This window comes from Salvelinus fontinalis, chromosome 33 (assembly GCF_029448725.1).
Source record: "Salvelinus fontinalis isolate EN_2023a chromosome 33, ASM2944872v1, whole genome shotgun sequence".
Lineage (NCBI taxonomy): Eukaryota > Metazoa > Chordata > Actinopteri > Salmoniformes > Salmonidae > Salvelinus > Salvelinus fontinalis.
Window position 1 is genome coordinate 42611135 of NC_074697.1, and position 26379 is coordinate 42637513.

The 26379-nt window shown below is 42.0% G+C and overlaps 2 protein-coding genes across 5 annotated transcripts in view; one reads left to right on the forward strand and one right to left on the reverse strand.

Moving 5' to 3' along the window:
- The window catches only part of lsamp (limbic system associated membrane protein), a 1012539-nt gene extending 997912 nt beyond the window's left edge, over positions 1 to 14627 (forward strand). For all 4 annotated transcript variants that reach the window (XM_055896282.1, XM_055896281.1, XM_055896283.1 and 1 more), the window contains 4 exons: positions 2666 to 2797; positions 2935 to 3055; positions 10818 to 10966; positions 11362 to 14627. In XM_055896282.1, the coding sequence (XP_055752257.1) occupies positions 2666 to 2797; positions 2935 to 3055; positions 10818 to 10966; positions 11362 to 11459 (500 nt within the window). In that variant the 3' untranslated portion in view covers positions 11460 to 14627. The remainder of the gene's footprint in view (positions 1 to 2665; positions 2798 to 2934; positions 3056 to 10817; positions 10967 to 11361) is intronic.
- Positions 14628 to 16231: 1604 nt separating this feature from the next.
- LOC129832314 (neuromodulin-like) lies at positions 16232 to 25739 on the reverse strand. Its single transcript, XM_055896285.1, has 3 exons — positions 25492 to 25739; positions 19355 to 20000; positions 16232 to 17075 (listed from the first exon to the last, which is right to left on the reverse strand). The coding sequence occupies exons 1-3, from the start codon at positions 25519 to 25521 to the stop codon at positions 16996 to 16998; spliced, it is 756 nt and encodes a 251-aa protein (XP_055752260.1). The 5' UTR covers positions 25522 to 25739; the 3' UTR covers positions 16232 to 16995.
- Between the last annotated feature and the right edge of the window lie 640 nt (positions 25740 to 26379).

Here is a 26379-nt window from a genome sequence, read left to right on the forward strand (position 1 = left end):
CCCATGGTACCTTCATCCATGTTACCCCGTGGTACCTTCGTCAATGTTACCCCGTGGTACTTTAGTCAATGTTACCCCGTGGTACTTTTGTCAATGTTACCCCATGGTACCTTCGTCAATGTTACCCCATGGTACCTTCATCAATGTTACCCCTTGGTACCTTCGTCAATGTTACCCCATGGTACCTTCGTCAATGTTACCCCATGGTACCTTCGTCAATGTTACCCCATTGTACCTTCGTCAATGTTACCCCATGGTACCTTCGTCAATGTTACCCCATGGTACCTTCGTCAATGTTACCCCATGGTACCTTCGTCAATGTTACCCCATGGTACCTTCGTCAATGTTACCCCATGGTACCTTCGTCAATGTTACCCCATGGTACCTTCGTCAATGTTACCCCATGGTACTTTAGTCAATGTTACCCCATGGTACCTTCGTCAATGTTACCCCATGGTACCTTTATCAATGTTACCCCATGCTACCTTCGTCAATGTTACCCCATGGTACCTTCGTCAATGTTACCCCATGGTACTTTAGTCAATGTTACCCCATGGTACCTTCGTCAATGTTACCCCATGGTACTTTAGTCAATGTTACCCCATGGTACCTTCGTCAATGTTACCCCATGGTACCTTCATCAATGTTACCCCATGGTACCTTCGTCAATGTTACCCCATGGTACCTTCGTCAATGTTACCCCATGGTACCTTTGTCAATGTTACCCCATGGTACCTTCGTTAATGTTACCCCATGCTACCTTCGTCAATGTTACCCCATGCTACCTTCGTCAATGTTACCCCATGGTACCTTCGTTAATGTTACCCCATGGTACTTTAGTCAATGTTACCCCATGGTACTTTAGTCAATGTTACCCCGTGGTACCTTCGTTAATGTTACCCCATGGTACTTTAGTCAATGTTACCCCATGGTACTTTAGTCAATGTTACCCCATGGTACCTTCGTCAATGTTACCCCATGGTACCTTCGTCAATGTTACCCCATGGTACTTTAGTCAATGTTACCCCATGGTACCTTCGTCAATGTTACCCCATGGTACCTTCATCAATGTTACCCCATGGTACCTTCGTCAATGTTACCCCATGGTACCTTCGTCAATGTTACCCCATACTACCTTCGTCAATGTTACCCCATGCTACCTTCGTCAATGTTACCCCATGGTACCTTCGTCAATGTTACCCCATGGTACCTTCGTCAATGTTACCCCATGGTACCTTCGTCAATGTTACCCCATGGTACCTTCGTCAATGTTACCCCATGCTACCTTCGTCAATGTTACCCCATGCTACCTTCGTCAATGTTACCCCATGGTACCTTCGTCAATGTTACCCCATGGTACCTTCGTCAATGTTACCCCATGGTACCTTCATCAATGTTACCCCATGGTACCTTCGTCAATGTTACCCCATGGTACCTTCGTCAATGTTACCCCATGGTACCTTTGTCAATGTTACCCCATGGTACCTTCGTTAATGTTACCCCATGCTACCTTCGTCAATGTTACCCCATGCTACCTTCGTCAATGTTACCCCATGGTACCTTCGTTAATGTTACCCCATGGTACTTTAGTCAATGTTACCCCATGGTACTTTAGTCAATGTTACCCCGTGGTACCTTCGTTAATGTTACCCCATGGTACTTTAGTCAATGTTACCCCATGGTACTTTAGTCAATGTTACCCCATGGTACCTTCGTCAATGTTACCCCATGGTACCTTCGTCAATGTTACCCCATGGTACTTTAGTCAATGTTACCCCATGGTACCTTCGTCAATGTTACCCCATGGTACCTTCATCAATGTTACCCCATGGTACCTTCGTCAATGTTACCCCATGGTACCTTCGTCAATGTTACCCCATACTACCTTCGTCAATGTTACCCCATGCTACCTTCGTCAATGTTACCCCATGGTACCTTCGTCAATGTTACCCCATGGTACCTTCGTCAATGTTACCCCATGGTACCTTCGTCAATGTTACCCCATGGTACCTTCGTCAATGTTACCCCATGCTACCTTCGTCAATGTTACCCCATGCTACCTTCGTCAATGTTACCCCATGGTACCTTCGTCAATGTTACCCCATGGTACCTTCGTCAATGTTACCCCATGGTACCTTCGTCAATGTTACCCCATGGTACCTTCGTCAATGTTACCCCATGGTACCTTCATCAATGTTACCCCATGGTACCTTCGTCAATGTTACCCCATGGTACTCTATGTAGCAATTGTACCGGGTATCTAATCAACCCAAGACAGCACTGCAGAGTCAGTCTTATCCGTATGCTTGGCATTCTCCTCATCCTGATCACTCCTAGATAGGCTAAATGAGAGAAACTCAGGAGACATACGTGACTAATTAAGGGAACTGCTGTTTCAGGTATGTCCATGTGATGCTGCATTCGAACATTTGGTCCGACATTAATTTGCTAATCAGGCTTATTGGAAGTAATGATGGATTCAGAGCCCCATTGAACATCAGTGTTCTGCTTTTCCTGGAAGCTATCCTGTTTTCCCTATGTCCTCCATTCACTCTCTCTCTCTCTCTCTCCCTCTCCCTCTCCATCTCCCTCCCTCTCTCTCTCTCTCTCTCTCTCTGTCTCTCTGTCTCTGTCTCTGTCTCTGTCTCTCTCTGTCTCCCCACAGCGGATTCTCTAGATGGGGAGGAGTACCTGGATATATCAGGGATCATGAGGAACCAGGCGGGCCGCTACGAATGCAAAGCCAGCAATGACGTGGCCACACCGGACGTCAAATACGTCAATGTTGTCGTCAACTGTAAGTCACTTTTTTGGGGGGGGGTGACTCCTGTTTTTCCCGGCCAGATGTTTTTACTACATTGAGATCCACAATGTGTCTTTCCTTAATTGATGAAAGCGATAGAACCAGATGAACTGTTGTGATTGAATCCTTAGATCCTCCCGCCATCAAGAATGCCAAGAGCTCTGAAACCCAGGTGGGCCGTATGGGGGTTCTTCAGTGTGATGCGGCCGCAGTGCCCAAACCAGAGTTTGAGTGGTACAGAGATGACAAGAGGTAAGCGTTTTGTGGTTGTTTGAATCCCAGATTCCCCCTTTAATACATGTCCTTTGGTCATAATGGGGGAAGAGCCTACCCTATTATCAGAGGAGGCTGGTGGGAGGAGCTATAGGAGGCCCGGGCACATTTGTATGGTTAGAATGGAATAAATGGAATGGTATCAAAGATATGGAAACCACGTTTGACTCCGTTCCATTGATTCCATTCCAGCAATTACAATGAGCCCGTCCTCCTATAGCGTCTCCCACCAGCCTGCACTGCATGTCATATGAAAATATAAAAGTTGTCCAGGGAACCAATTTCACACCTGTGACAGAGAGGACACTTATAGAGGAGAACCGTAGGTGGAAATTCGTATGTGATCACTAAGCAATGGCAACCATGTTCCTTTCATCTTAACACTTGTCATGTAATAGCCTCTCAGATTGCTTCACTGTAACATATTCAGTGGCTATGCAAAGCCGAAAAGTGAAAGTGTTTATGGTAATGTTCACACTAAACAGTCTTTGTAAGCTCGATGAATGTGATGATTAAAAAAATACAAACTGAGGAGCAACTTTAGTATAAGTATTATCTGCTATTTTATTGCAAAAGTAGTCTAGGTATATAATTGATGATTGTTCAGATATTTAAATTGTTCACTACCATTTTTTTATAAAACGGGTTCAGTCAGCACTTTGCCTTTCTGACTCCAATCATTCCACGTCCCTTTTGATTAGCTGAGGTGATTTGGTCAAGTGTGAAACGCTTTATCTAGAAACACTTGATCCTTGATTGCGATACGTATTTGGAAACCTTTAACACTCAACTTAATTATCATCCCAATTTCTTTTTCTTTTTTTACAAATGCAAAAGATGCACTGGTGTACCAGACACCCCCGCAGCCCCTGGAAGGCGGGGGCCACGAGCTTTGGGGGCCCTTACGCCTGTCATCGATGTACATTTTTTTAAATGTAATAAATACTTTTTATTTTATTTCCGTATGTACTAGGATACTGTTTGTTTCTTGGGCTTCAGGAATGTGACTGCAAAAGTGCCCCAGGTCTTGAAAAATAACAAACTGATTGAAAGTATTAGGGGGCATCAGCAACACTTTCCGTGGTCAAGCCTACGACAGCACCAGTGCAATGAGTGGAGCTTACTCAGGTGTCCAAAAGCTCATGTCAGACGAGAGCCTAATGGTTCTTAGGTAGTTCTTTATGAGTTTTAGTTTTAGAAAATGATCTCTCCGCAGAAGCGACAGTTACAGGGATGGTAAAAACAGCTTGATTGCTGTAGAAACATCAGGGAAACTGGACAGAAAGGAATGGTGCTTTCGGGTCACATTTCATTTGTGACATGCACCGATACAACAGTGAAATGCTTACTTACAAGCCCTTAAACAACAATGCGGTTTTAAGAAACTACCAACAAAAAAAGTAAGAGATAAGAATAACAAATAATTGAAGAGCAGCAGTAAATAACAATAGCGGGGCTATATACAGGGGGTACTGGTACAGAGTCAATGTGTCAATGTGCGGGGGCACCGGTGTCAAGGTAATTATGTACATGTAGGTAGAGTTATTAAAGTGGCTATGCATTAGATAATAACAGAGAGTAGCAGCAGCGTGGGGGGGGGGGGGGGATGCAAATAGTCCGGGTTGCCATTTGATTAGCTGTTCAGGTGTCTTATGGCTTGGGGGTAGAAGCTGTTTAGAAGCCTATTGGACCTAGACTTGGCGCTCCAATACAGAAAGAACAGTCTATGACTAGGGTGGCTGGGGTCTTTGACAATTTTTAGGGCCTTCCTCTGACACCGCCTGGTATAGAGGTCCTGGATGGCAGGAAGATGTACTGGGCCATATGCACTACCCTCTGTAGTGCCTTGTGGTTGGAGGCCAAGCAGTTGCCATACAACCCGTCAGGATACTCTCTATGGTGCAGCTGTAGAACCTTTTGAGGATCTGAGGACCCATGACAAATCTTTTCAGTCTCCAGAGGGGGAATAGGTTTTGTGCCCTCTTCACAACTGTCTTGGTGCGCTTGGACCTTGGACGCCAAGGAACTTGAAGCTCTCAACCCGCTCCACTACAGCCCCATCGATAAGAACGGGGGCGTGCTCAGTCCTCCTTTTCCTGTAGTCCACAATCATCTCATTTGTCTTGGTCATGTTGAGGGAGAGGTTGTTGTCCTTGCACCACACGGTTAGGTCTCTGACCTCCTCCCTATAGGCTGTCTCATCATTGTCGGTGATCAGGCCTACCATTGTTGTCATCAGCAAACTTAAGGATGGTGTTGGAGTTGTGCCTGGCCGTGCAGGGAGTACAGGAGGCGACTGAGCACGCACCCCTGAGGGACCCCTGTGTTGAGGATCAACGTGGCGGATGTGTTGTTACCTACCCTTACCACCTGGGGGGGCGGCCCGTTAGGAAGTCCAGGATCCAGTTGCAGAGGGAGGTGTTTAGTCCCAGGGTCCTTAGCTTATTGATAAGCTTTGAGGGTACTATGTTGTTGAACTTTGAGCTGTAGTCAATGAGTAGAATTCTCACATATGTGTTCCTTTTGTCCAGGTGGGAAAGGGCAGTGTGGAGTGTAATAGAGATTGCATCACCTGTGGATCTGTTGGTGCGGTATGCAAATTGGAGTGGGTCTAGGGTTTCTGGGATAATAGTGTTGATGTGAAACATGACCAGCCTTTCAAAGCATTTTATGGTTACAGACGTGAGTGCTATGGGGTCGGTAGTCATTTAGGCAGGTTACCTTAGTTTTCTCGGGCACAAAAACAGTAGTTCTGCAACATCTTTAATTGAGCCTCTCATTCTCCTTAATTCCCGGCCTCAACACATCATGGAAAGAGATGAACTGTATAGGAAGACAGGTCGTCTGGACACTGGACAGCCAATAAATTAGAAGATGCAGGGCTCGAGGACCTTGAACAACAAAAAGCTATTTTTGTTCATACTGGTGAACCGTCGTTTGAGTTGTGTGGTTGCAATATCAACAGTCCCTATCTCTGGTATATCTTGGCATGCGTCATTCGAGACTCATTTTAAATTGTGTGCAGCACAAGGGACATACACTGAGTGTACAAAACAGTATGAACACCTGCTCTTTCCTTGACATAGACTGACCAGGTGAATCCACGTCAATCAGTGTAGAGGAAGGGTAGGAGACGGGTTAAAGAAGGATTTTTAAGCCTTGAGACAATTGGGACATAGATTGTGTATGTGTGCCATTCAGAGGGTGAATGGGCAAGACTAAAGATTTCCTGTAAGTGCCTTTGAATGGGTTATGGTAGTAGGTGGCAGGTGCACCGGTTCATGTCCAGAACTGCAACGCTGCTGGGTCTTTTCACACACTCCCGTGTGTATCAAGAATAGTCCACCACTCAAAGGACATCCAGCCAACTTGACACAACTGTGGAAAGCTTTGGAGTCAACATGGGCCAGCATTCCTGTGGAACGCTTTCGACACCTTGTAGAGTCCATGCCCCAACGAATTGAGGCTGTTCTGAGGGCAAAAGGTGGGGGGGTGCAACTCAATATTAGGAAGGTGTTCGTAATGTTTTGTACACTCAGTGTATATTGCACTATGTCTCAGGAAAGACTATTTGGGGTGGCAATACTCAGTATAGAAAACAGTCGGGCCGCAACCAGACCATAGTGAAAACATTTGCACACAAAAAAGGAGGACTTCAGGAGACCAGGTGAGTCTCTCAAGTTGGATTGAATTTACTTTGAATATTGCAGCCCATTTATGTAGGCTATTAGCCAGACAAAACCCACTGAGTTCAACAACAAATAGTGGCTGAATTTATCCTCAAACCGACTACTTTTTTTCTCATTGCAGCTATAGATAGTACACTGCATAATGGAACAATCCCTAGTAAGCGAGTGTTTTGAGGGTAGACAATGTATTATTTGGAATTAATAGACTTAAACTGGAATAGAGTGGGATGACGGCTCAGTTTATGCAGGTTCAGGTACCCTATAAAGGCTGTATATTCCAAAAAAATATATTGGTAGCTGATTACTGTTCTGTTGTATCTAAAATATATTTCACAATCTATAATGTTTGAATTTCCAACTTTAATTACTGAAAAAGTAATTACATTATTTCCACTGGCCAGCAGTCTAAAAATGGCAGCATTGCAACACCGTGTATAGCTTTGTGAAATGTTAGGCTTAACCTTGAGAAAATGATGACCAAAATAGGCCTACCATTAAACATTTATCCATTAGCTAAAGCAAAGGTGTGCCCTGGCTCCATAGAAAGCTAATCATCGATTCGATAGGCATGCAGTCGCGTAGACATGTTGCAATTTCAGCACCATGGACAGAGATCGGTAATCTACTTTGTGAGTGGCTGTCTGGCTGACACATTTGATTATTATAACGCAAACCTTACAGGGGGGCCCAGAGAAACTGTGTTACGCCAGTGACTTACTGTTGGCTGTTTTATCACGTATTTCCACAGAGGTTTTTTTGTGTAACACAGCTTCGAGACAATTTTTTTTTGTGTTCCCTCCTGGGTGTCCATTAACTCTGGAAGTGTCGTGGTTCAGGTACTGTATATATGCATCGCAAAATACCTCTGTGTAAGTGTATCATTTGTGAAATTGTTTTGGGATGATAATTAAGTTGAGTGTTAAAGATTTCCAAAACCACATCACAAGGGTTATTAATGTTTAGACAGAGCGTCAGGGCTCTTAACATATTTCCCCCGCACGACAGATAGGTTTGTGAATGGACTGTAAGGCACTAGCATTACTGTACATGAATGGGAAATGTTTTGATTAGAAGTGAGAGTATACCTTCTTGTCAAAATGTTATGGCTAGTAAAGAATTGTGTATATTCACTAATGAATCAGCTAGCACACAGGGTCAAACCACAAACCAAAATCCAAATAACCAAGCCTTCCAAACGTTACAGAAGCAGTAGTCCACAGAGGGAAAATGTATTGAAAATCAATACAAAATCCCTTAAACAAGTCTTTGTGAATGTTCTAAGTTGTATGGAGTTGAGAAAACTAGTCTTTTAAACTACAAAGAGTTTCTTGGTTACGAACTCAAACCAGGAAGTGACTATGGGTATGGCCAGGGCGTGACTGGGCGGAGCCCATAGCCTATACACATCTCAAGGAACCATGGAACCTTGCGGGTTACAATGTTACTGTAGTTGTTTTGTTCCCCTGAATTCCTGGCTTGGTTATTTCTTGAGATAAATCCACATCTCAAGCCATCTGTTTTTGTGGATCCAGCTATATGCCACAATCGAAAATTAATGGAAAGATAAGCACCATATAATTTCCAGATTTGCTCTGCTTATCTTTTCATTTGGGGTTGAGTAATATAGCTGGATCTACACAGCCAATGGCATGGCATGTGGACTCGTCTTCACATTAGACTACCTTTCAGGTCAGAAAACATCTGCCAAACTTTGAATTCAAACTCTAATACCTTTAAGTGCCCTTCCTTTACCTCTGCATGTAATTAATTTATCTCCTTCAACGACTTCCTTGATGTAATACAATACCATCATTTCAAATGATGCTCGGCCAGTAGATTATATGTCTTGTCTTTAACGATTAACTTAGTGTACCTTATCAAGCATATTTACTTCCAGTTTGCAAGAGGCCTGTTCCTCAACTTGTTTTCTGTAATTCCCTTTAACCTTACCAGCACTGACCTCGTCATGACTGCTCACCACTGTTGTTACGTTTGAACTACTTTACCACTGAGATGTCCACACCATCTCCCAGTGGCATCTGATGTATAGGAATCCTCTAGTGCTTATTGATACTGCAGCAATTAGCATTTCCCAAGACTGACCCGCTCCTCCTAATCCTCTACTGGGGATTCTGAGGCTCATTACTGTTGCTGCTGCTTGGTCCTTTGATCTGGAACCTCCCGGTCCTCTATTAGTCTCTCTAGTTTCTGATTACATCCAGCGTTCTGGCACCGCCCCTGAACTATGCCGCATGAATGTCTTCACGGAAGAGGAGGGTGGTATAGTATAGCCTGGTTAACCCAGACTGAACACTGTACTCACTCATTGTGAACTGAAACAATGCTAGAGTGCTCTTCACAGAACCTGATATTCCCACAATGTTGAATATGGGGAAGCGTTTTTGTTTCTCCCATCAACATGAGTTGCTGTCACAACCACTTGACAACATTTTCCATTTTCCCTGCCACGTACAATGTCTTGTTGATTTCCTTTATCAACAGCCTGTAGACATCCTACTTCTGTCACTCACCGTTTCCTGTAATAGCCTACTTTAGATGCACCCACATGCCACATCGAGAGGCGGCGAATGAGATGTGTCTGCCTGATTGTTTGACACATTCCCGTTCAAACCCGTTTCTGTACCTTTTGCCCCATTTCAGTACATGAATCAAATCTGTCCTTCAGTTAAAAAATGGTTGTGGCTTCTTAAAGTGAATATGTAATTGAAAAGACATGTGCTGCCATCTACCAGTGGAAGATGATGGTGCAATGAACTAGGTATTATTTGGATCCCTTCCCTGGATGCTTCAGACTTCACACAGTTGCTTATGACCTGACCATAGCTGGAAATGTTGTATTCAATGCTGCTCAACCAGGACTCAGGGGAAGACGTAACATTGTAAACGTAAATCTGTCTCCCTCCATATGTTACAAATTCCAATTTGTTGTGACTAACATTAGCTAGGCTATGGGTTAGGCTTAAGGTTTAAAGTTAGGTCTAAGATCAGGAGTTAGGTTAAAGGGTTATGTGAAGGGTTAGTTAACATGCTATGTTGTTGCAAAGTAGCTAAGAAGTAGTAAGTAGTTGCAAACTTTCAGTTTCCCCGACATCAGATTATGCTGTCTCATGATGTGCACTCACTTTCCTTTTTATGCAAATGTTTTGTACTACCTTGTGTCAGCACAAACCCACTGCACCCTTAAATCAGTCTCAGCTGTCCTAGCACATTAAAATGTTAAAGACGGGATCAGTTTGAAGCCCTTCATACTTTATTTCAAGTGTGCCTTTACATTGTATTATACACTGAGTATACCAAACATTACGAACACCTTCCTAATATTGAGTTGCACCAACCCCCCCCCCCTATTCCCTGAGAACAGCCTCAATTCGTCGGAGCATGGCCTCTACAAGGTGTCGAAAGCGTTCCACATGGATGCCGGCCCATGTTGACTCCATAGTTGTGTCAAGTTGGCTGGATGTCCTTTGGGTGGTGGACTATTGCTGATACACACGGGAAACTGTTGAGTGTTAAAAAAAACAGCAGCATTGCAGTTCTTGACATAAACTGGTGCGCCTGGCACCTACTACCATACCTCGTTCAGAGGCACTTAAATATTTTGTCTTGCCCATTCACCCTTTGAAAGGCACTCACACACAATCCATGTCTCAATTGTCTCAAGGCTTAAAAATCCTTCTTTAACCCGTCTCCTCCCCTTCATCTACACTGATTGAAGTGGATTTAACAAGTGACATCAACAAGGGATCATAGCTTTCACTTGGATTCACCTGGCTAGTCTATGTCCAGGAAAGAGTGCACTGTTCTGTCTACTCAATGTCAATAGACTCTATGATAAGGCAAACCAATGTGATCATAAATCATTATTTGTATGTAAATATACGAGAGGAACTGTGTGAACCTTTATTTACTCTTTGAAACGAGCTGACTACTACTGTATGTATTCTAAGGACAAAAGTGGCAGACAAATCAGATGTCCTGAGTCTTATGCATAGTGTGTTATAATGCCTAACGTGATGTGCTGTCTTGTCCAGGCTATCCAACGCCCAGGGAATCAGCATCCAGATCGTAGGGACCACAACTGTCCTGATGATCTCCAACGTTACAGAAGAGGACTATGGAAACTACACTTGTGTTGCAACCAACAAACTCGGGATCCAAAATGCTAGTCTCTTCCTCTATAGTAAGTGACTTTGGAATAGTATGCTGTCCTCCAAAATCTCTTAGTTAAATGTCTCTGAAATTAGACACTTTAGACAATGTTACAAATTCTAGGCCCTATTCCGTTTACATGTGGGCCTAGAAAGTGATGTGTTACATGGTCTGACCACCAGATGTCACTCACTGCTCACAAATGAATTCCTGTTGTGTCATAGCAACAGTACCGATACTCAGACAGGGACCTGTCAGGCATAACAGTTTATACATTTACACATTATTACATCACATAGAAGTGACATATATTAAATTAAACATCAACAAAACTAATATGTTAGTCTTTAACCTCTCTTTTTCTCTCTCTCCCCCTCCCTCCCTCCCTCTCTCCCTCTCTCCCTCCCTCCGTCCCTCTCTCTCCAGGACCTGGTACGGGCCGAGACATCAACGGCTCCGCCTGCCTATCCCAGTCACTGTGGCTCCTCCTGGCCTCCATCACCTGCCTTCTCTTCAAGTGTTAATAACACCACCAACCTACCATTGTTATTACCTACCCAGTTATTACATTGAGACTGTTTGCGTAATGTAACAAAAATCCTGATGTGCTCCGATGCACCAAACTAGATAATAAGAAGATAGAATGGGCTTATTAATAAGTTTTAGTAACAAAAAAATATGAAATGGAGACAATGGAACAAACACTGCTTTTTCTAAGAAACATTTATTGCCATTTTAACATGCTGAAGTCTTGCTTTTCCGCTGTCATTACTCTTGTTTCGGTTGGGGTGTGGTTCATTGTATTTCGTCCAAATGAATACGTAAGTCTTAACCTCCAAGTGGCAGGGATTTCAGGTCAAGTACAACAATCATGGATATCTGCGAGAAGCACTGAGACATTCAAGTTACTGTTCCTTTCCTAATGGCATTTTACTGTATTGTTAAACGAAAAGGGCATTGTAACCAGTGCATTATCAGACATTATGAACTGGGTGATTCGATCCCTGAATCCTGATTGGCTGACAGCCGTGGTATATCAGACCACATGTATTTTTACTTCTCTAATTACATTGGTAACCAGTTTATAATAGCAATAAGGCACCTTGGGGGTTTGTGGTATATGGCCAATATACCACGGCTAAGGGCTGTATCCAGGCACTCCGCTTTGCGTCGTGCGTAAGAACAGCCCTTAGCCGTGGTATATTGGTCATATACCACACCCCCTCGTGCATTATTGCTTAAATAATATGCCAATATCTGTCCAAAAATCTAAATTTAAAAAATATAAAACAAAACAATAGATTTTAAACAGTTTATAATACACATTATGTCAAAGCCAACACACTCCAATCAACATTACAGAAAAACAGTAGAACATGCAATGTTATACTTGGTATACTTAATTTCAATAGTAAAGTGATCATAACCGGGTGAAAATAGCCTCAGCTACATTAGATACATGGCTAGTTGCCTCTAAATTAACTGCCTCGTTTTTGGATGCATCAAAGGATGAGGATGCTCAATAACTGTGGACTAGCATGAGGTATGCTTTGGTGAACTACTCTTTGCAAACCCTCATAGAAACGCTTGAAATGTGTATTCATTCTTTATGTCGAAAAAGAAGACCTACTTTCAGGACCTTCTTCAAACAAAACATAGGTAATATTGATGCGTTACTGTATATAATTTAAAAAAAAGTATTTCTCTATATGTTAAAAATAACTTGTTGCACCACTGTAACAAGAAAAATAGTAATTATTGTTGCAGCGTATGTTGTTTGTATGATTACAAGCCAACTATATGCTGTTCAGTTTCTCTATGGCAAACTGTATTTAGCTTCAGAAATGGCCTGCCATATTAGCTTTTATCTTGTCATCGTTCTCCATTTAATTTTGAGCTACAACAGTTATTCTGCTGGAATTTGGATAGACATGAATGATGTGCTTTTCTTTTCTGTATGTGTGTTTTCATATTGACATATGGAAATTCATAATTTATGGATTTATTTTAAATCATTTCCGTTAATGGTGTATATACTTGAATCCAATGTCCTTATATATAAAGACAAATTTAATATGTCCATGTTTCTAAATAGGTCTGTAATTTGTTGATAATTAACTTGTAGTGTTCCATGGCAGCAACCCTTTGCACCATGCAAGTAAAGACCACTAGAGATCAATGTTTTTAAAAGGGTTTAATAAGGTCAAGTTAGTACATTTATTGTACCTTTCCAACTAAATTGTTTCTTTTTTTTTGTCTTTGAGTAGAGTACATAGATGTATTTGGTTTCTATAATGAAAGCTCATGGAGAGTGACCGTGAGCGGAATGCCAAAATTACAACAAAGGCCAACAAGTACAACAAAGGCCAACAAAACAGATAGGTCTCTTGATGACATTGTCTACCGCTATTTGTCAAGTCAGTGTGTTCACAAAACCAACCTTTAATGTAAGTAATGCTCTCTGAAATCTCATCATTGTTAAAAACCTCCACTGAATTCATACTGCTTTAGAACCATGACTGTAAGGTAGTTGTCCATCTAAGCAGTCTGAGTTCTTTGTAAAAAATTAAAAAACAGACTTGCTGTATGTTAGCCTTAGTGCTATACTGAGAATCTATCTGTATGTCATCTCTGTATTTTACATTTTTCATAAAACAATGAATGCTCTGGCTACTGTACATCCTGCCTCTGGACGATAGTTTATTAACAAAATAATCTGATTAAGAAATGAATAATCTGTCTGTTTACTTCAATAAAGGGGTATGTATTATAATTTGATGGGAAGTGTTTTTACATGTCTGAATTGAAAGGCTTGTGGACTAGAATAGGGTACTGTACCTGTCTGCCTGGCAAAGCTAAAGCACTGGGGAAAGCAGTCTTGCACTGATTGACAGTCTTCTCAGCCAGTGAGCCATCAGACGTTTAGCTGAAGTCTTTCCCAAGAGGAGGGGTCTCACCTGACTGCACTGTACCCTGCCTGTATATACAGTCCCTGATCCCTTATGACTAAGACCTTGGGACTGATGTGTCTATCTAGATTCTTACTAATAATGAACATTGCATCCCATCGCTGTATAAAATTGGCTTGTGTGTGTGTGTGTGTGTGTGTGTGTGTGTGTGCACACCCTGTTGAGTTACTTTGGCTTGTTTTAAGCCATTGAAAGAGATACATGCGGCATGAATCACCAGTCATGTACGTTGGCCACATGTCCATCCATCCCACCAAGCTATGGTTACATGTGTAACCCACCATCTTATGGTTTATCTCACCTGTATATACAATGTTTTTAGAATATATTTAAGCTAAGTCTATCCCTAAATTCACTTTGTTGATAATTACCCACTGTAGGACACAGAGGAATGTCACATTTGTACTTCCCTTTGTCACAAGAATGGAATTCCTAGACAATTACACAATCATTACACAGCAATGTCCCGTTTTTCTGTTTCCTTTGATTTATGTTAATGTTTTTTTGCGATTGGTTTCTAAAAATGGTATGTAAAGGTATACAAGAAAAACTTTCAACACAAAATACATTTGTTTGAATTCAGTGTTCTGTATTTGAATGTGGATTGAGATGTCGATGAGTAATCTTTTTGGAGAACGCTTGAAACACAGTATCTTCCTGGTACAATTGTGTTTATCACCATGTAACATGCAAATAAAATAATATACGTATTGTTAATTCTCATTGGGAGAGTTGTGTCCTATACTATACATTTCTGGAGTGCTTGAAAAACTATGAATCTGTTTTGGAAAAGGAGATGGGTTTCTATGACACTTTCTAGCCAGTTAACTCTGGACATTGGAAATGACACTGCCAAAGCTATCTGAACAGTGAGATCCCAGTCATTTGCATTGTCTCGCGGAAATGCTAGCCTTTATAGAAGGAAAGGGACGTTATATGTGGACACTGATGAATGGATGGAGTCAACTCATTTTCTATGAACCTTGTAGCGTTTTGATCTAACCTTTTAACCTCCAGGCCCCATTTGAGATAAAGACTCAAGGGAAAGACAACTCAGGAGAAGGCGGTGGGGGCGTTACATTGACCCTAAGTGGCAAAGTAGCTTTTAAAGTGTAGTGATAGGGTTGCAGACAAATTTGAAATTCAATTCTTGAATTCACTCATGAAGTGGAGAATTTTCATTGAATTAAATTCTTATTGTAAAAACATTTAATCTTGGTAATTGAATTGGAATCGTATATATATTTACCAGTTAATGGTATGTTTTAAGATTTGTTTTTAATCATTTCAACCTGTATTCCAGTATAGCTTGGCTGTCTGAACAGTGATATAATCATGGAATTGGAATTTGTGGAATTTTTGGGGATACTATTGAATTGGCAATGAATTATCGGAATTGACCTAACATTGAAATTCAGAGGAATTGAATTATCTCTGAATTCAAAGGCTGACTGGGAATTTGAATGAAATTAAATGGGAATTGACAGGGAGAGAGAATTGAATTAGAATTGAATTTGTGGAATTGACCCCAACCCTGGACAGCACATGCACCAGTCCATCCTTCATGAGAAATCCATCTGGTGATTATGAAACACTAGCTGATCCTCCAACACAGACCTGACCAGCTGGAAGCGTTTGTGTCAAATACTGGGAGGGTGGAAGAATGGGTGTATCTATAACCTATCTAGTAAAAAAAAGAATGGAGCTTACCACTAGTATGTTTTTACCATCAAGCCAATTGGGCTTGATTCAACCCATAGTGCTGAAAATCTGTGTTGTAGCTTGATTGACATTTAAAGGCAATGTTCCTGCATTAGCGAGGACTGCATTCCCTGTGAGCGCTCCATATGTCGGCTCAATCGGAAATTGCCTTTAAATTTCAGCTATAGCGCTGAAACTCCGCAATAAGGATATTATCGAGACCCAAAAGTATAGCATTTGTTACTAATAAGCTAATTGCTGGGTAATGTTTCATACCAGAGATTCGATTCAATATATAGTACTTTAGAGCTGCCATACAGCGTAATAGAAATTTAAAGCCAGTGTTACCGAGTTAGCGGACTGCTTTCACAGTAAACACTGCATTGGTCGACTCAATCGGAAATGACCTAGAAATTTAAATCGCACTATAGTGCTGTACTTCAGCAATACAGATTGAATCGAGACCCAAGCCCAAAGCTGAAGGTGCTATTACACTCCACTAGATGTCTCTAGATCTCATTAATAATACTACTATTATACTCTAATTCAGGGGTTATGTGAAAGTGGCTTATCATTAGCCTTCATTAGCAAATGTTTTGTTTGGCAGGTCAAATATATTCCACAACTTATGATGGTAATTGGCACATTGCTTTATTTTGAAAACAGACATTGAAACCATTATTTAATTTTTTAATTTTTTCACAATTTAACTCCTCAGATTCAAACTGGACATTGCACTCACTGGAACATAGGAAAAGTGTTTTCGTTTTGTTTGTTTGATTTTCTTTTTAACATCAGTGCAAGAGTAATTCCAATTCATATCAAACTGTCATAACAACACCAAGGACATCAAAAAGAAGCCACATTTTTTTTGCATTGTGACTGCGAAAAGTTCCTCTTAGTGGAAGAGTTCCCATGCAAGTTGTTAGATGGTTCATGCTAATCATGTAATTTGGAAGGGGGATTTTAGTTGTGGGGCCAACAACATTTATGTCATAGTATTCATCGTTTTCTGTAAAGTCCTCAAAATCGCCTCAGACCTGTTAGTTGTATAAATCAGGAAGGGGAAGTACCGACTACTCAAAGAACGTAAACCAAGCTTGATCAACGGAATATGAAAATGTCCTGTCCAGCTTTGTAGGGTTTTGAAACTCAGTTCAAAACGTGGATACGTCCAACCATCGATTCAATCATGTAAGATACGGAACATACCCAAATCATAGCACTTATAGCTTGAACCAAAAAACGCATGTTGGAAACTCCCCCAACATAAGAAAATCATCGCCACACAAAAAATGACAAACAAATAAAAATGGACTGTCTTCACATTCAGAAGGAGAAGAGTCACCCTTTAAATTCATTTGTAATCATAGTAATTTTTTTCTCTATGTTAAACTTTCTCTTCGCCCTCCTTGGACTCCTGGTCTGCCTCTGCTGGGGCCTCAGCTGGTTGGGATTCTTCGGCAGCATCTGAAAGAAGGAAGAGGGAGAGGGGGGAGAGAGTGAGAGAGAGAAAGAGAGAATTTTTTTTACATTTTGTGTGAGAAAATATTATTGATCAGTAGGTAATGTAAGCGGTGAGTTGAAGACCTGTTTATTCTCAGTGGACTATGTGAAATACAGTAATAAAAAGGCTACAGAGACCCCGCTCTACAGCGACCCATTATAAAGAGCTCTGTATATGCTTGTGGCTGTCAAATTGTTATACTTCACTTATTACTTAACATACTTACAAAAATACTTATTTTGCTGTTCCTTCCTCTCAGAACCTGCTAGGTGGGATTCCCAAGTTCCCAAATTCTTGTATTTAACTATCAAAAACAGGATCAACTATTTTGGGGGTTTTCTATGTACAGTATGGATAACATATTTGGTTGTCCTTTCTGGGTAAATTGAGAGAGATTACTTATCTTACTTCTTTATCATAAAATGAATGGTCATCAATGGCAGTATTCTTTTAATATATATATTCTTTTGATGTGTAGAAGGGACATCAAAGTTACTCCTGAAGTATTTGGTGGTCCTTATTATTTGCAGATAGATCTTGGAAGGGAAACAGTGTTTTGGCAACTCTTCAAGCCTAATGTTGCATTTTTGCAGCACTTACAAAATGACATCTAGCTCAGAATGTTTTTTTCTATATATATTTTTTATACATAATCACTACATCTTAGAGAATACAGGAAATATATTAAGTAATGTACTTGCATGGAGGGCTACAACATACTGCTCGTGTAGGTGACCAGTGTGGTCTCAGATGAGTGGACAGTTTATAATGTTTCAGAGGCTACTGATAGCCACAATAATCATACCAACACACAAAAAATACTACTAAGAGATGCACTGTGTTGTGTTTGGCATAATTGTTTTGTTTGGGACCTGTATAAGATGCAATTTAGGAATTTTATTTTGTTGCAACATTGGGTCTCACAGGTTTAAGATTTATTTTCACTATGAGTTGTAATGACCTTTAAAAGTTGTTTCCAATCAAAGCTATTGTCCTCATTTCATGGAGGTAGTGATGTCATCCTGACTGCATTGACTTTAATCATCAGCATGACATCATCTTCGTTGGTCATCCTCTGGGAATCAGAGATGGAGCTGGACTTGTGTATGTGACTCATGATAGATGACTCACACAGCACTTGGTATTCTACGGGCACTCAATGGGCAGGTTTCAGGTAAGGGAGTGGTAACCATGCAATCACTGTGAAAATATAGACATTTCAACCCATCCTAGAAGATGAGCTAATGTATTATTTATCCCAATTTCTCTCTCTGGGGATCAATAAAGTTGATTCAGTCATTGATTAAAGTCTCCATCAATAATATTTCTGCGAAAGGTCTTGTTTCATTGTGTATAGAGCCTGAATATACCGGACAGATAATATAAACACCTCCACTGCTACATATTGAATACTAAAATATTTAGTTTTTGTCATTATTGTTGAGCACCCCTCCTTTCCTTTGTTTTTGCTGAAGCACAAAGGACCACCTGAACTCCACTAAAATATTGAATTTCATTTGCACTATATCCTTTACATTGGTCTTTATGACCTACATTTGTCTAGTGCTTCATATGATGGTTAGCCATTCAGGTCTTGCTTGTTTTCACGGTCTGCTGGTTTCAGTCTTAATTGACCAGTTTAAGTAAATTATCATTCACCAGTTTAAGTAATTTATCATTCGGTAAGTCTAAAAACCCTGGCCAGATATTCCAGGTCTACACCAGTACATGTAACTATGACAACCTGCGGACAGTGTAGCCTCTATGACCTAGTTTCTCCCAGTCCTGTCTAAGATTGTGTCCCAAATGGCAGCATGTACCCTATAAAGTGCACTACTTTTGACCGGGCCCATGCACTACGTAGGGAATAGGGTGCCATTCAGGACTCAGACATTGATCCTCCTGTAGAGGATTCTGCACATATTCCATTAGGTAGGCTACATCATACAGTCTGGGAGTTCCTGGACTGGAACAAGATAACCTACTGAGCCTTTCCCTTGTTCTGTCATACTGTTTAGTCTAAGCTAATATAACCAATCAAAGTTAATGTAAAGAGATTATGAGTAACATCTTGACATGATGTCATTTTGTACATTTGGCTCACGGACAATTATATTATTAATAATAAATGTATTATTCAAGCTATTGGGATGACTATTTGGTTTGTGTTGTATTTGTAGCCTATTTCTAAGCTCATCTACGTGGATGGGCATCTCAGAGGCTGGGTTACAATAAGGCCTACCTTTTTTGTCTTGTGTTTGGTGAGGCTCCTCCTTATCAGCCATCTCACTGACAGTAGCAGCAGGCACGTCGGCTTGTTTGGACTCCTCCTGGACAGCACCACCCTCCACGCTCTTTTCAGCACAATCAGTGGAGGGGATTTGGGCAGAAACCGGAGCTTCACTGCTGTCCACCTCTTTAGGCTTCTCCTTGGTGTCGCTGGGCTCTGCCTTGGCTTCCTCTTTGGGAGGCTCTGAAGGCGCCGCCGCTGCAGTGGGAGAGGCTGCTGCTGCCACAGGCGAGGTGGCTGCGGCTACGGGAGAGGTGGCGACAGGGGCAGGAGAGTTTGCTGGCTTTTCTGAGATGGGGCTTTTGGCCTGGCTCGTCTCCTCCTCTTTAACATCAGTGGGGTCTTTTTCCTCGGCAGCCTGCTCAGTCGCAGGGGGGACGTCTTCCTTCTTCTCTTCCTCTCCGTCTGCCGTCTCCTTCGCCGCCTCCTCTGGGACAGCTGGGCTGGCCTCCTCATCCTCCTCTCCATCTTTCATTTTTTTCCGGAGTATGTGTCCACGAAAGCTGGCCTGGATTTTGGTGGCCGCCTTGTGGGCTTTGTCCTCTGGTTTCTTCTCATCCTGCTTGATTTCCTGGTCAGCCTCTTCATTCTTCTCAACCTTGGGAAAGAGACAGGATGTCAAGAAGTGATGAGCATATCACTTCTTGACAATTGACATTTTGTGTCTGCCCTAAAATGAAGCAATATTATTGTTATCTAACTAACAAGAATTTCAATTGCCTCTTCAAAGAACCAAACAGGTACCCTTCCGGTGACCTACTAAACTCTTAGAAAGCTGTTGCATCCCATCCTTATGGCTGAATGCGAAAGGTCTCCAATGAAGTGATATCAGAGGCCCATACTCAAAAGGCCTACCAAATAGTGAGTGACAGTAACTATTGTATAGCCCTTCTCTATCAACGTCCAACCATTAGCTCCTCTTATCGTGGCAGATGAACAAATAGCATTCCACCGTGGTGAACGCCATTGGATGTCATTCACATACAATCCCAATGGTTCTGAATAAGAACACTTCCAAAAGGCATCTCCAACAACACATCCCACCAACATACCCACCACCCACAATAGACACTAGGTTATATGTAGAATTAAGGGAAATGAAGGTAGAATAAAGGTGGATTGTTCAAGGCAGAAGAAGGTAGAGTCCGAGCAGGCGGTGAGAGTGGGATGTAGATCTGAGCGGGGTTGTTCAGGTTTGGGTTGGAAGAAGTTGGTGGTTATGACTGGAGCAGAGTTGAGGAACAGATGAGGAATAGGGGTGGGATAGGTGTTGAAGCCTGTACAGAGCGCCAAGATGTTACCTTTGATACAGTATCTGGATCCATAGTTGGAGTGGTCCATCAAATAGAGGGCTGTGTTATGATTCTTATAAATCTAATGAAAAAGAAATGAAGTGAAAATAAGGAAAAATGAACAATGATGTTGAAATTGACAAAGGAAAAAAATGATCATCACATTCAAAATGAATAAATAAATAAACAGATCGTATTGATTTGAATTATGCATTTATCTCACACAGACAAATTATGTTAATCTGAAAATAATAGAGTGAACTAATGTAACGCAAACATAACAGGCAGTGTGGCCTAAACCAAATCAAAGAGACTGGGATTCTAAATCCATGATGTAGCGTTACATGCTTTGTCTGTCACGATGTTACCTAATGTGATGTTTTCACGAGGAGTTCTTGCTTCTTGTTACAAATACATTTTTGGTCTCGTTGCATAATAAACCAAAAAGTGCTGCATGTGGATCAGTTATGTATTGATGATTCATCTCATTTCCAATTAGTATTTGTTTTGCTATGTTTTTAGATACTGACATCAGTTACTATCATTATGTTGAATGCCACTTGAAATATCATAGTCATAATAACATCATTTATGTTATTATGACTATGATATTCAAAATGGCGTACATTGTTGTTTAATTACTAGATTCCTGGAGGCTGAGTTGTGGATCCATCTTTGGTTGCTACCTCGTCAAGATGCACCGCCATCCTCCCGTGAATGATCAAACGTTACCTTGACAACCAGAGTGCTACATTTAACTCATCTGCTGTTTTTGGCCAGTGGTTCCGAACCAGGAGTACTAGTACCCGTGGGGGTACTTGGCCTATCTACTGGGGGTACTTGAGAAGACTCATGAGACCATAGGACTACTGGTAAAATGCACATGAGGGGTGATACAGTAACCCGAAAAAGGTTGAAAACTACTGGTTTAGGCTATGAAAGACTATATGTCACAATGATTGACATTGCACCTGACCCCTTGGGAAAGCAGCCAATAGGAAACCATAAATCAGGTTACTAATCAGGGTAGCAGGGAGGGGCTCGCGGTTCCACCGGTCAGGGTGTTTGTTCAGGGTCTCTCTCTCTCTGTGTGTGTGTGTGTGTGTGTGTGTGTGTGTGTGTGTGTGTGTGTGTGTGTGTGTGTGTGTGTGTGTGTGTGTGTGTGTGTGTGTGTGTGTGTGTGTGTGTGTGTTTAGGGGGCACGTTTAGGGGGCACGTTTAGGAGGAGAAGATGTTTTAATCACCTGCTCCCAATAAATATATTACGTTTTTAAAGCCATGAAACTGTATTATTTTTGAATAATTGAATGAACTGAAGTGCTTGTATAGCTAATGGAGTAGTGAGATGTGATAGACTGTTAGTGTCTGGCACACCCTCACAGCCGTAATGGTACGTTTAATATAATGATCTCATAGGTGCTCACAATTGCCAAATTTTGGTCTAAGCACTTACTCAAACAGAATGACTTACTGGAGTTGTGAGTCACCATAAGAATGACTTATGGAGATTGAGAAGGGCAGCAGGTAGCCTAGCGGTTAAGAGCTTTGGGCCAGTAACCAAAAGGTAGCTGGTTTGAATCCCTGAGCTGACTGGGTGAACTATCTGCCGATGTGCCCTTGAGCAAGGCACTTGACCAGAATTGCTTCTGGAAAAGAGCATCTACCAAAAATGTTTTTAGGGTCCCATGTGGCTCAGTTGGCGCTTGCAACCCCAAGGTTGTAGGTTCAATTCCCACAGGGAACCAGTGTGAAAAATGTATGCACTCACTACTGTAAGTCGCTCTGGATAAGGGCATCTAATAAACTGTAATTGTAAACGGTTTTGGGAATATGAGAGATGACATAATTTTGATATTAATGGGAAGATACTGTATTTCACTGTCCATTTGGGGATTTTAAATGAGTTTATGTTTGTTCAGTTGGGTAAATGTGTTGAGACCACCTATACTTTTTTGAATAAGAGCATAGATCTCATTTCATTGATTTTACAACAATTTTACCACAATCAATTGTAGCCTATTTACAGTATATTGTCCGTTCAACCCACAAAACAGTAAAGTCTACCTGCCATGTTATAAGGTTGCTTCCCAAACCCGTGATTCAGACAAGTAATATGAATGGTAGGATGTCCAAGGCGATATATTTGCATGTTTATGTCCGTTGTTAACCAATGTACCTACAGAAATGTAGAACATCCTTTTGAGAGACATATCAAAATCATATAATCTGACTTCAGGAAATGTCTTCCAACCAGATGTCTGGGGAGACAAGCCTATATCCCTTTTAAACCTCAATCATTGAAGATCTAAAAATAATTGATGTTAAAAGGCATTGATATGTCAATTGAAACCCAGACTCCTGAGACAGCTTCAGACAACCGTATTTAAACAACAGTCTGATTCCATTATGTCACTCAGTGCGTGATCTTTCCATTCATAAAATGAGCATATCTCAAAACGGTCTCCCAGGAACACTAGTTGCATTTGCCCTTTTTAGATAGCTGATTGCCTGTATATGATGCACCACCAATACAAGTCAGGCTACAGTATCTGAAAGACAAATGTGTACATCCCGCGCCCCAGCCACTGTCCTTGGGTCGGCAACCCCGTGTGAACCACACCCCACGGTGGGTTTATGGATGGATCTTTCAAACGGTAGCCAGCCACCATCCCCCCACGTCAGACCGCTGTCTCAGTTTGGAAACCATAAGAGACTTTGCCACAGGAGGGGAATGATACCGCTGCTTGCACAAACGCACAGTCGGTATGTGTCCTCTTTTTGTTCTTATTCACTCAAGCAGATGCTCCCTAGCTCCCCCACATCGAGGAACGCAGAGTGCTGACGCAAGGACAGAAGTATGTTGACATGCAAATGAGGTAGGCTTATATTGCTCTTATCTCAGTAAACCAGCACTAACATCTGTATGTGTGTTTCAATTGAGCCAGTCGATGTACTAAAAAGATAGCTTGGCTCTTACACACCAACACTAAAACCAGACAGGGACAGGGTCCAAAAAAAAAGTCTGCCAAGAAATATATTGTCTGTCGCAGTGTGTCGAGTAAATGTATATCCTTCAATAAATCCCAGCACGATATATGTCTGGTTTTCTAGTGGATGGGGATGAGAAACACTACAGAGGAGGCAGGCAGGCAGACAGGCAGGATTGCAGTCTGCAGCTGAATCGCCCCCATTCTCCCTGAGCTGCTACTACCCACTCACACAGCACCACACCCTTTCATCCAGCTGTCTCCACTCCTCTCACTCCTCCTGCAGGAGAAAGGGGGGGGGGGTTCAGGTGGAGGAGAATACATTCACCTATCCGCACAGCCCCATGCCTCTCCGACGCACACCTTATTCCCAGGACGGTGAATTGATGAGTCTTGTACATGTTTTCGATGGCCCCAAGAGTGATGTTTGCAACCAGATAATACTCAATCATAATAGCCACCCTCATTTAATTAAATTAGTCTGCTCTCTCTCCCTTGAACAAAGGCTACACAATCACGGCTGCTCTGACAGTGAGGGCTGGTGGCGCCCGTTGAAAAAGCCGGTTGAGCGCAATCTCTCTTGTTGCACCATTTATATGCTTTCTGTTCATCTGTCTAAATCCCAGAGACTTCATTCATTCATTATCCAGTCCTCAAAAGCAGAAAGCCGAGAATGGGCTGGATGCTGCATGGGAGGTGGTTTTCCCTGTGGCGAATGTAGTGTACGATTCAGATAGCAGCATTGTGTGGAGATAGGGCTTAATGCAGTATTAAAGCTGTGTGAGAGAGAGCGCAAGAGAGAGCGAAAGAGGGATGCCTCACCCACTTCAGTGCAATGTGCAGCCTGGCTGAGCTAAAATGACTCATACATGCTGACATTTAAGCAGCAATCAGGTGTTGATGGAATCCAGTGCTTTAAGAAGCCGATAAAATCCCGACCACTCTAGATAGCTTCTGCAGATGGATAGCTCTGTGCTAATGAAAAATACTTTCTGAGAGCTACTTACATCAAGGTACTCATACTGTACACCTCCTAGACTCACCCGTAGATTCACAACACCTTCCTTTTCTGAGAAAGGAGCTCTCTCGTATGTATTCATCAGTTTTTTTTCTCTCACAACTATGCACCCATAAACATGTGTAGACCTAATTGACACTATACACTTTTAACCCCAGAACCGTGCTAATCCCTTTAAGTTCCTCATTTATACCCCGGAGACACCGTGGCCAGAGGAGTTGAGTCTTAGTCAGTGGATCCTTACCCCACCCTTTTTCCTCAGCAAACATGCCTCTCTATCCTCCTGTTTCTTAGGATTTTTTTTTAGCGGCAATTAGTGCATCAACTAAAAGCAGCCTTAAGGTAATAAGACAGTATTGTGCTCAATGGAGGTGGTATCCTCAGTCTTCATGTATCCCCTGATTACAGTACAAAGCAGTCAAGGCAATCACAGAAGGCAGCAAACAGGTGCATCAAGTGTCTATCAATACGTGTTTCAGTGTTTAAAGTAGTGGATCGATAATAGTATAAAAGTCCTCAGCATCATGTTACAGGCTCATCTTACTGCTATTACAGTATGAGGTCTGGCAGCATTGTGGCTACACTCATTCAAACATTATTACATTAACAAGGCGTGTCCGGTTTGCATCCGAGACATCACTGAAGAGTCCCAGTGAGCCAAGAAGACAAAAGAATTAGACAAGCATATCCTCAGATCAGTTACGGAAGTAATTAGTCCAAAAGTTGAACAATTTAGCCACATTTTTGAAAATGACAGCTATGAATGAGAGAATGTGTAAGGAAAGCAGTTACCGGTTTTGTTCTTCTTATGCAGCACAGCATTCTTGTAATATCCTTTCTCTCTTTTCCCTTCTTTCCTTTTTGCCTTACACTTCTCTCTCACTCCCTCGCTCTCGCACACGCTCACTGGCTGTACCAACAGCTGAGTCGCCTAATGCTTTTACTCATCACAATTTGCACACACACTCACTGTCTGCCTGCTCGCGCCTCTCTCTGACTTGCTGGCTAACAATGACTACAAGCTCACCCTTTAAAACCCCTCCTTCCCTTCCCCTCCCTCTGTTCACGCCGACACCCCCTCCTTCTCTCTCTGTGATGAACCTATCCCCCTCTTCTCCCTCCCTCTCCCTCTCTCCTCCACAGGCGACCAGCATGCAGCCTTGCACTGGCGAGAGCTACAACCCCACCCTATACACGTCTCCTAGTGTGAATGACTGAATACATCCAATCTGTCAACAGACAATTCCCATTCTTCTGCTTTTCTCTCTTTTTTTAATTCCCTCCATACACTGGGGCGGTGGCCCTGTTAAATGGATTTTATATTAAAGAGGGTATTTTCCTGCTAAAATCCCACTCAGTCAGTGCTGTTGGTAAAGATCAATAAATAAGCCAAGCTCCAGCCTAAATGACCTATACCAATTCCCTGTTCTGGCAGAGACACCGGCATGTTGCTGCCAATGAGAATGTGTGAAACAGAGTGATAATGCTTACACACGTCAATGTCTCTTCAGTGCTCTGTTCACATGGAAACACTACAAGCTCTCACAGTGCCGTGGCCATGGAGGAGAGGAGGAAGGCCGGGTGTGGCAGCAGCCAGGCTCCATTCCCTCCTCTCTCCCCAAATTTGCGCAGAATCTTCTGTGATGACCAGGCACAACGCATGCTGTGGTGAGAGCCCCC

Bases quoted from the DNA above. Each gene is read 5' to 3' on its own strand.
- LOC129832314 (XM_055896285.1), bottom strand. From the start codon at position 25,521: ATGCTGTGCTGCATAAGAAGAACAAAACCG. The intron at 20,001-25,491 runs GTAACTGCTTTC...CTCTTTCCCAAG, and splicing joins GCATAAGAAGAACAAAACCG to GTTGAGAAGAATGAAGAGGC. The intron at 17,076-19,354 runs GTAGGCCTTATT...TCCTTCTTTCAG, and splicing joins CCAAACACAAGACAAAAAAG to ATGCTGCCGAAGAATCCCAA.